This window comes from Sceloporus undulatus, chromosome 5 (assembly GCF_019175285.1).
Source record: "Sceloporus undulatus isolate JIND9_A2432 ecotype Alabama chromosome 5, SceUnd_v1.1, whole genome shotgun sequence".
NCBI classification, from domain to species: Eukaryota; Metazoa; Chordata; class Lepidosauria; order Squamata; family Phrynosomatidae; genus Sceloporus; species Sceloporus undulatus.
Window position 1 is genome coordinate 118,486,511 of NC_056526.1, and position 11,281 is coordinate 118,497,791.

Below are 11,281 nucleotides of genomic sequence, written 5' to 3' on the forward strand. Positions count from 1 at the left end.
AATTTGGGGGCAGCCTGTGTTGGGGCTGGGGAGGTGCAAAAGTGGCTTTTGGCATCTGCTGACATTATTCACTTCTGTTATATTCTCGCCTTCCTGGATTCTTTTGGATTCAAGGGAGTAGGAAGGGGCAGCTGCATATCCTGCAACCCTAATATCCCCTCCTGAATTATTATTATTATTATTATTATTATTACACCTTTTCATTATACTGTTTACTGTTCAAGGCTTGAAGAGGCCAATCTCTCACAATGCGCACCTACTCTCCATGAGTCCCGGTGGTCAATAAGCACACTCATCGTTCTATCAATGACTTTTGGGTTTTAATTTCTCCTACCCATGTTGTAATTTTGTTTCTTGCCACCAGATGTGGCAAAGAACTAAAGTTGTAGAAAGCCAGTGGGATCTTAAATAATCCACAGAAGGACATCTACCATTGTGTCAGTGGTGTGGGACCACTGGTCACGTGTTGTTGTTTCCATGTGGAAGGCAGTGAGATGACTGTGGAAGACAACCCAAGTAAGGGGGAGAGAGGGACAACTGAAAACTCAATTGTCAATGAGTGGATTGTTGTTGTTAACTATGTCCAGTGGACTTCATCTCATGTTGACCCTGTGGATGAGACATCTCCAAGACCCACCCCCTCCTCAACCTCTCTGCTCAGACCCTGCAGGTTCAGGCCTTGACCTCCCTGCCTGAGTTTCTCCATTTGGCATGTTGTGTTCCTCCCTTTCTGCTGCCTTCTACCTTTCCTAGCATCATTGCCTTTCCTAACTTCATTTTTCCTCATGGTGTGGCCAAAGTACAAGTGTGGAGACCAGGTCATAAAGGGGCCATAAAAGGAAAGAGCAAGTGAAAGGCAAGGGACAGGAGGAGCAAGGCGAAAATGAGAGAATGACATGGATGTCCAAGGAGTGGGCAGGAGGGGGGGATCTCTTCACCGCTCAGTTTTGAAATACATTTGCTGGGGTTATGGGCACAGGACCCTTGTGAATGTGGGAAAAACACAAATAACAAAAACACTATGTTTTTACCTGGGAGAACCCAACTCTAGGAATCTCTAGGTCCTCCAGTGCAACTCTGTGGCCAACGTCCAACAGACACCGACCATACAATTGTGCCGGAAGATCTACCAATGCCAAGTGGAGTGTCCTTTCTATGAAGCCCTAGGTCATTCAGTGCGACTTTCAATTAAAGTTAGCCACAGAGTTGCCCTGGAGCACATAGAAATGCCTAGAGAGAACATATTGACAAAATCCGTGAATAATCAAATCTGCAAAAGTCAAAGTCAACGTGGAGAGACGAGTCTCTATGTATTAAGAAATATGCATTTCTACATTGTAGAAATAGTGCTGTCTCACCCCACCTTAACTAGAATTAGGGTATGTGTAGTTTAGTGAGGCTGCAGCACTCTTTGGCAGAGGGGGCTACAGACCTTATAAAAATACCAATCTCAGGATTCCCATGGGATGGAGCCACAGCACTTAAAGGGGTGTCAAACTGCATTATTTCTACAGTGTAGATTCACGGCATGGTAGAACCGTCATCCCCCTCCACTCAGGCCTTGCTGCCCTCAAGGAAAGAGGGAAGTGGGGCAGGGGGAAGAGGCACCAGGGAAGATGGAGGGGGTGTTTGACAGTGGGCCCAAAGGCGACTGCGATGGTGGCTGGTCAGCACTGAAGATGAGGAAGAAGGAAGAGGGAGTGTCACTCACAGGAAAGGAAAGCTCCAAAGAAAGGAAGGAAGTAAGGAAGGGAAGAAGGGAGGGAGGCAAAGGGAGCGTGAAGGGGGCTGACCAGGAAACCCCATAATAATAATAATAATAATAATAATACATTATTACTACTAGTAGTAGAATTGGGGCCAGGAACCGCAATAATTCTACTACTACTACTACTACTACTAATAATAATGTTCCTGGTCAGCACCCTTCACACTCCCTTTGCCTTCAATAATAATAATAATAATAATAATGTATTATTATTATTATCATTAGGGTTTCTGGCCAGCGCCCTTCACGCCTCCATCACCTTCAATAAATAATAATAATAATGTATTATTATTATTATCTCATATATATATATATATATAATGTAGTTATAATTATATATTGTATTATTATTGTTGTTGTTATTATTATTGGGGTTCCTGGCCAGGGCCCTTCACACTCCCTTCGCCTTGAATAACAACAACAATAATAACAATAACAATACTGTATTATTGTTATTATTATTATAACCCTCCTTCCTCCCAAGGGAGGGCCTGAAAGCGACCCCTTTCCCCCTCTCAGCGAAGTGTCAGGACCTGGAAGCGTCTCCCTTCCCCTTCCCCTTCCTCCTGCACTGACTCACCCTCCGCCCGGAACCGCAACTCGGACACGGTTTTCTGCACCGCGGGCATGTCGCCTCTTCAGCTGCGGCGGCCAAATCCGTGCCTTCCACTTCGCAGCTGCCTCCTGGGCTCTCTCTCTCTCTCTGTCGGTGAAAGCAGAGGCGGGTTTGACGGAGGCTTCCTTCTACACACAGAATAAGAAACCCTCCGATCGTCCCCGGAGGAGAGGCAGGAGAAAGAGGGCTGTGTCTGGGGCTGCACTGGCCCTTCAGCTGCAGCACCAGCAGCAGCAGAGACAGGGATCCTCGCGCCGCCGCCACCGCCGCCGCTGCTAGGGCCAACTGACAGCAGCAGCAGCAGGAGGAGGAGGCGCGCGACCGAGTGCCAGGGCTCGCGCACCCCTCCTCCGACTGCCCCTCCCTCCTCTGCCCACCTTGGACTGTACCAACTGTACTTCCCCCCTCCAATCGCCACTCCCAAGTCCTCTTTTGCGTCCCTTGAATCACATGACAGAACCAAGGTCGTTAAAATGGCTGTTTGTTTGGGTTTTGTTTTTTATTTCTTCTTCTTCACAGATATATGCCCACACAGACAACGGCCTCCCCCATGGGGAATGAGAATGGGACGTGCCACCAACACTCAGTAGGCGGGCCTTCGCTTCGACTTGACAATAGGAGGCGGGAAAGAGCAATTTGTCACTGAGTCAGAGGGGGGGGGGGGCACATAGGAAGGAAAGAGGCAGATGTCGTCGTCGCCTCAGTTCCCGACGTTTAAACACTTAAGAAACTTCACACTGCAAAGCTCACCGCAGGGTTGTCGGTTTCTTTCCTAGGTTAACCGACGACGGCTGCATCCTCTAACGTCCCTCTACTTAAACTCACTATGAGTCAGAAACACACACACACACATATATGCTTCATATTATACACACACACAGGTATATATGTTTAATATTACAGTATACACACACACACACACGTGTTATATATGTGTTTCCGACTCATGGCGACTGATGACCCATACACACGTGCACGCACATAAACATATATTTCATACTATATCTATCTATCTATCTATCTATCTATCTATCTATCTATACACATATATATGAGAAATATATTCATGTGTGTGTATGTGTGCATGTATGCATGAGTCACCATGAGTCAGAAATGACCTAAAGGCACACAACAAGGACAACATATACATATATAATATGAAGCATATATGTTTGTGTGTGTGTGTGCAATATATTTGCACGTGTATATGTATGTACGGGTCACCAGGAATTGCAAACAACCTAAAGACAAAACAACAGCATGTGTGTGTGTGTGTGTATATATATATATATGTATATATATAATTTTATTTCTACTTCCCGCCTCTCCCAATGGATAGAAGCGGTATTACAAACATAAAACCACAATAACATCTAGATTACAATAAAATATCATCACTTAAAAATACATTTTAGGAAAATAAAAACATCATCTAACATGCAGTATTACAGCCAAAAGTAGGAAGCATATGAAATATATTTGTGTGTATATGTGTATGTATGTATGGGTCGCCAGGAGTCGCAAACAACCTGAAGACACACAACAACAACAACAACATGTGTATATGATAATAATAATAATAATAGGATTTATTTATATACCGCCCAATCACTGGGAATCCAGGCAGTTTACAACAGAGGGGATAACAGACGGTTGTGTGTGTGTGAAGTATATTTGTGTGTGTTTATATGTGTGTATGTATATATGGTTCACCATGAGTCGGAAACAACCTGAAGGCACACATATTCCCAAAGTGGGCAGTAGGCCCACCCTGGGGGCACTGGAAAGATCCAGCGGGTGGTGAAGCGAAAAAGGGGTGGCAAGGGCACTTTCAGTCAAAGTATTGGTGCACAAGAAATACAAAGGGAAGCAGCTGCTTTTAGAACCATTGTGAGGATGGGGTTTGCATGAAACTTCTTTTGAGGATCCCTCAAAGCCTAGCTGATTGCTTCTTGTGTTGGTGCCTCCCACTTTTTACCTCCTCACTTTTTACCTCCTTGGTGCTCACTCCAAGCTATGCCTTTCATTAATAATAATAATAATAATAATAATAAATAAAACTTTTATTTGTATCGTGCTTTTCTGCTGCAGGACAATCAAAGTGGCTTACATGTTAAAATAGCACCAATATACAGTACACGATAGATAGTGGCAATTGGGACATTCTCATGAAGCTTGGAGGCAGCGCATCACTTCGGTGTCTTGGAGCGGTGCCATTTTGAGACAGATTAACTAACTGGAGAGCCCATGGTGGTGGGGATTCTTGCTCCTCTTAACTCCCAAAGCAGAAGTCTGTTGTTGGAATGGGAGACAGCAGCCTCCAGCTTCAGCAGTGGGGGGCAATGGAAATCCAGGGATTCCTCCTCCTCTTAACTCCTAAAGCAAGAGGCTGGTGTGTCAATGGGAGACAGCAGCCTCAAGCTTCTGAATCAGGAAGCAGAACTGACGCAATAGCTTTCCTCTTTCAGAGTTAAGAGGTGGAAGAATCCCTGGAATCCTACTGCACCTCACTCCTGAAGCTGAAAGTTGCTGCCTCCCATTCCAATAACAGTATTCTGCTTTGAGGGTTAAGAGGAGGAAGAATCCTTGGATTCCTCCTGCACTCACCCCCATAAGCTGGGGGCTCTTGTGTCAGTGACAGACAGTCACCTTCCTTACACTTGCTCCTTGGTTCTCCTGCCTCAGCCACACTTCTTTTGTGAAGTTGAACACATAGTTCCTCTTTGGTGAGAAGGGAGCTTCAAAATAAGACTTGTTGAACAATTCCACCAGTTCTTTGGAGTTTTTCACACGTGAGGAAAATCAGGGGTTTAAACAATAATTTCCCCAGGAAAATCAAGCAATTGCAGTGAAGATTTTCTCACACATCACAATTAGAGATTATTTATCCCAAGAATAACCAGGGAATAACCAGCAACAAATCATTCATGGGATTTCCCTGTGAATGATTTGTTGCTGGTTATTCTCTCGTTATTCTGGGGATAAGTCCTCTTTAATTGTGATGTCAGGTTAAAATCTCCACCGCAATTGCATGACTTTCCTGGGAAATTAATTGTTTAAATCTCCAATTTCCCCTGATTTCCCCCATGTGATAAAGTCCTTTGTCACCTGTTAATGGCTGGCTATCCTCACTGTGGCAACTGTTTCCTTCAATTCCTCTTTCATCATGCATATCACCCAAAGAACTTCTTTGTATCTTTGATGGTACAGTATTACCTTTTGCTTTAGAATTTAGTCTTATGAGATTTAGCTTTTCTGACATCCCTACAAGTCTGAGCAACTCATTTGTGCTTTGCCCTTGATGTCCCTAAACCTCATTTATTTTTAAATGTCCTTGTAAAATTATTTCCAGCTCCTTGCTAAATCTTTTGTACAGCTGCATTGGCTAATATAGATCTCTCTCTTCTTTCTTTCTTTCTTTCTTTCTTTCTTTCTTTCTTTCTTTCTCATTGGAACTGTATATAATGCCATTAGTAACTCATTTTCAAAAGACTCCTTCCCTTCTTGGGCTCTTTTTCCCGTTAGTCTAACTAACCAGATTTTACATTAGTTCTCCATTATTTCCTATTGATCAAATTATTGCTAAATCCTAGCCATAATTAGTTGTCGCAGCAGCCTCAGTCTGGGGGGAAAAACCATTGTATGGGTGGGGAAAAGTTTCCTTTTGTTGGTTTTAAATATGCTGCTCATCAATTTTATAGGGCAACCTTCCAGATTCCAGATTACATGAAACAGGGAAAAAATATTATTTGCTTTTATAAATTATGTATGATTTTAGATGCAGTTTCATTATATCAGAAAAAGAATTAAAATCTTTTCAACTTACCTCATTGAAAAATAATTCATAGAATGATTTTCCCCCCTCTGAAAGTAATTTCATATGCCTGATTGTTATATTTTCTTCTCTTTGAACTTTGATCCTGAATACGCAAGCTCTAATTAATGAAACCACAAAATTTTGGCTTGCTCCCAGATGTTGTGCCTACAAGCATCAGCATAACAGGTAAGACAAGAAAATTCTGGATGTGTTTTTCCTTCTTCCTTTTACACTTGCATTTTACTGGAGAATGAAACAAAAATCAAATAAAGCGGACATATTTCATGATGAACTATGCACTCACAGCTCTTTGTTTTTCCTGAAGGTACATAAATTACCATATATTTGAGCTGTATGACTTCAAATGGCAGGTATGAACTTTGAAATTTGAAGGGCCAGTGCAACTTGCCATGTGTTTCATACAATGCCTCTGGAAACCGTGACTCTGGGTCCTGATGTAGCATTTTTCCAATAAGGCACTGTGGATGCAAACCTACTCTGCTGACCGAGCAAAATGTTTGCATTTCAGGACTTTTCTACAATACAATACAATACAATACAAAAAAAAGCTTGCACCTCCCCCCCCCAATTTTTGCATAAACATTTTTTCCTACAAAAAAACCATGATCCTAGTACATCATAGCAACATACACCAAAAACTCATGCACCACTCATGAGGTGGTGGTGGCAGTGGTTAAGAAGGGAAATGGGGAGGAAAGGAGAAGTGCATGGTGCTACTGCTACTGCCATTACCAGCACCTCCCTTTCCTGATGGCCAGTAGCACTGCCAGACCTGGAAGGGATTGCCAGGTGGCATGAACACCTCACCCCCAGCAGCAGCTGCAATAGGTAGATGGCCTGACTGGGCATCACCCACACTGAGGCATCGGCTTGTGTTGTCCACATCCCCTGCAACTCCCTAGTTATAGCCCTGCTCTGCATTAGGCTATTCCCATTAAATGTAACAGATTAAAAAAAAACCAAGTTCTTACTAAATCATGAATAGTGTCCACTTAAAACTTAACTCTGTTAGTTATTAAATCCTTTTACTCAATGAACTAACACATAATGCAATCCTATGTGTGCTTACTCAAAAGTAGGTCTCTTTTGTTTCAAAATGGTTATGCCTAACTAAGTAGGAGTACACACAACTGTAGTCAATGGGGCAAAGCAGATGGCCCACCAGGAGCAGCCAGAGGTGGGGTGTGATTGCGGGTTCTTCCCCACTGATAATTGATGCCATTTTGACCACACCGGTGTTGATTAGAATCATAGAGTTGGAAGAGACCCCAAGGACCATCCAGTTCAACCCCCAACCATGCAGGAACACACAATCAAAGCACTCCAGACAGATGGCCATCCAGCTTCTGTTTAACAACTTCCAAAGAAGGAGACTCCACTGGTGTCCAAGGAAGCATATTCCTCTGTTGAACAGCACTTACTGTCAGGAAGTTCTTCCCAATTTAGGTGGAATCTTTTTCTGTAGCTTTAATCCATTGTTCTGTGTCCTAGTCTCTATAGCAACAGAAAACAGGTTTGTTCCATCCTCAAGATGACACCATTTCAAATATTTAAATATGTACCATGTCATATCTTAAACTTCTCCAGGATAAATTTACCCAGCTCCCTAAGCAGTTCCTCAAAGGACATGGTTTTCAGACCTTTCACCATTTTGGTTGTCCTCTTCTAAGCATATTCCAGCTTGTCCACATCCTTCTTAATTGTGGTGCCCAGAAATGGACACAGCATTCCAGGTGTGGTCTGACCAATGCAACATGGAAAGGTACTATTACAGCAGTCCCTTGTTATCTGCAGGGAATCTGTTCTGTACCACCACCATCACCTCCAGATAGCAAAAAATATGGGACCTTAAGTCCCATTATTTTCAATGGGCACATGTGCACACATGTGTGGCCACATGCACGCATGCCCATTTAAAAAGCTGAGGTTTTCCGACCACAGAAGCTCTAATCTGGGGATGGCAAGTCCATGGTTGGCGCGGGTGGACTGTACTTCCCTTGAACTTGACACTGTACTCCTATTGATGCAGCCTAGAACTGCACTGCCTTTCTTAATTGCTGCATCAGTTTGCTGATTCACATTCAATCCTGTCTTTCCTAATTCAGTATCATCTGCAAATTTTATAATCATGCCCTCTATACCTTTATCTGAATCATTGATAAAGATGTTGAATAGCACTGGGCCCAGGACAGAACTCTGTGGCACCCCACTGCTCACTTTTCTCCAGGATAAAGAGAAGCCATTGGGTTTGGTCAGTCGACCAACCGGCTTGATCACACACATCACAGTTTTAATCTGTGAAGTGTTCCTTCCTTCCTTCCTTCCATCCATCAATCCATCCATCCAAAAACACAAACTGTTTTTAATTTGTTGTTGTTGTTGTTGTATTTATTTATATCCTGCCCTTCTCCCAGGGCTGGGACTCAAGGTGGCTTACAAAATTAAAAAACAAAACATACAAAAACAGTATATTAAAATAGAATTAAATTACTACAATAGTTAAAACAAATTCCATGCTAAAATTAAATTAAAAACAGTTTGTGTTGTTGCTTGCCATCAAGGTGACTCCAACGTATGGCTACCCTATGAGTGAAAGACCTACAAGTAGGGTTGTAACAATCTTTCATTGCAGTTCAGCAAACATGAATTTTTGTTTTCTTGCCCTCTTTAAATTTTTATTTACGAGATGAGAAATTTGCCACCTTCTTGGCCAGGTGTGAGAATCTTCAAATGATTCATTTGCAAATGAATTAACTGGGCAAGAAAAGCACCAGGCAAGCTAGACCACAGAAATCCACTGAGAGAGCTTGGGCAAGTCACACTCTCTCAGCCTCAGAGGAATGCAATGGCAACCCCCCTCTGAGCAATTGTTGCCAAGTAAAACCTGTGATAGGTTTGCCTTAGGATTGTCATAAGTCAGAAATTACTTGAAGGTACACATCATCATCATCATCATCATCAACAACAACAACAACAAAGCTGGACCCTGGTAGACAGATAGATTCAAGAGAACCCGTGCGGTTTAACTTCTCAACTAATGCTGGGGCAATAAAACCATAAAACCATCCAGAACATTGAATTTCAAATGGGAATTTCTACCACCAGTTGAAATGGGTGAGCTCTGCCCTGTGTGAGAGAGCGGAAACATTTTAACTTTCTTACGCTTCACCTTCAGGGAGAACAGGAAATATATTTCATGCCCTTCTCCAGGTACGAAAAGAATTGTGACAGCAGTTTACCTCCCTACCTACAAGTCACCCTTTCAGCAACAGGCCCACTCAGGTCTTCCATACTCAATACCGTTGCTTTCTTGATTGAGTCTATCCATATGGAATTCAGTCTTCCTCTTACTAAGCATTATTATCTTTTCTAGTGATTCATGTCTTCTCATGATATATCCAAAGTACAGCAGTCTCAGTTTAGCCATCTTAGCTTCTAGAGAGAGTTTAGGCTTGATTTGCTCTAGTATCCATTTATTTGTGTTTTTAGTAGTCCATGCTATCTGTAGAATTCTTCTCCAGCACTGCACTTCAGAAGAGTAGACAGGGCGCTTAGGGTGCCCTATTTGTGATGCTGGAAGGAGCTCTGAAACGGAGCTCTTTCCTGGGGAGCACCTTGTTACCACAGCCACCAAACTGCTGCGGGAACGAAGCCGGAGGGAAAGGGGCCGAGTGGCCCCTTTCTCTCCTGGCAGCGGCTCCCTGGGGTGTCCTGGGGCATGAAGCCCCAAGGACACCCCTTTCCTGGCTGAGGGGGGGGGGAAAGCGACATTTTGCCGCTTCCCCAAGGCCTGGAAAAGCGGTGGATTGGGGCCTCTGGGGCTGCTCAGGCCCCAATCCGGCAGGGAAAGGGGCAGGTGCAAGCTGCCCCAAAAGGTGGTCTGTATCCTGCCTATGTTAGGTACCTCCCTTGGACTACCCTAGAAATTCATTTCTGCTAGTGAAACATACCTTGCGCTAGTACAATCACTCTGTTGAAGTTAGGTGACAGCTTTAAAAAAAATAAGCTGCAATCTACCTTAATTCAAAAAGAAATGAGGGAAATGAAAATTCAAATTTCTTAGGCAGTAAAATTATTTTTCATTGGCCTGCTTTTCAATTAGATGTATAATGTACAGTATAATGTTAAGAGTTTAGTCCAAATGAGGTTTTAAAACTACATTTTATTCAGTACTATGCTTGTGTAAGTTAATCTGCTTCATTAGTTTATATCATCTGTGTTTTCAAAAGTATCACATTAAAAAACACAAAACTGTCACATTTGACAAGTCCACATCTGTGTGAAATTAAAACCCACCCACTCTTCCCCTGTGGGTTGATTAAAAAAGGAGGTTCAGGCTGTAGCTTGTTCCAGGGTGAAAATGCAGTAGCAACCTTTTGTTTTCCAACTTACTTTGACTGACAAGGTATAGGATATTTAATAGGCAAAGAAAAGCAGATTCATAATGTCAGAGGCATAAAATAAAACCTTTACAATTCAAGCAGTGAGGGCTAGGGTAATTTAAAATTTTCATACTGCAGAGCTTATTGATGCTGTGGTGCTCAGCAGCTATACAGATAAGGCAGTGACTGTTTTGGCTGCTTCTACAAAACCGAACAAATAAAACAAATAATGCATCTTTTGTCCGAGAGAACCTGATCTCACTTACTTAGTTATGCCCTACAAAGGCTGACACTGTGACCTTCATAAATTAATCTTGTTTCGTTTGCACAAACAATATGAAATGTTTTGCTTGACAGAATAAATTAAATGTACTTTGTGACAGAAACTCAGCTGCAGTACCAGATGTAAGAGATATATTGTGTGTTCTTTTTAACTGGTGAAGGGAATACCTTTTAATAAATGTAATTTTAACTCACCTCGTAATCAACTAAGGAAACTGATTTGGCTTGCTGTGTGCAGGGAAAGATTATACTGAGAATGGTTTTGGAGGCTCAGGATTTGTTTAAAAAATAATCTCTAGATATCACGAAGGGAGAACTTTTGTGCTACAGAGTATGAAATGCAGATTCATGGTTTAGAGACAAAAGTGAATTCCACCCAGGCCTTGAGCCAGAAA

At 42.5% G+C, this 11,281-nt stretch overlaps 1 protein-coding gene across 3 annotated transcripts in view; it reads right to left on the bottom strand.

Moving 5' to 3' along the window:
• ATP8A1 (ATPase phospholipid transporting 8A1) overlaps positions 1-2,673 on the bottom strand; it is a 101,924-nt gene extending 99,251 nt beyond the window's left edge. For all 3 annotated transcript variants that reach the window (XM_042467494.1, XM_042467496.1, XM_042467495.1), the window contains exon 1: positions 2,349-2,673. In XM_042467494.1, the coding sequence (XP_042323428.1) occupies positions 2,349-2,397 (49 nt within the window). In that variant the 5' untranslated portion in view covers positions 2,398-2,673. The remainder of the gene's footprint in view (positions 1-2,348) is intronic.
• Between the last annotated feature and the right edge of the window lie 8,608 nt (positions 2,674-11,281).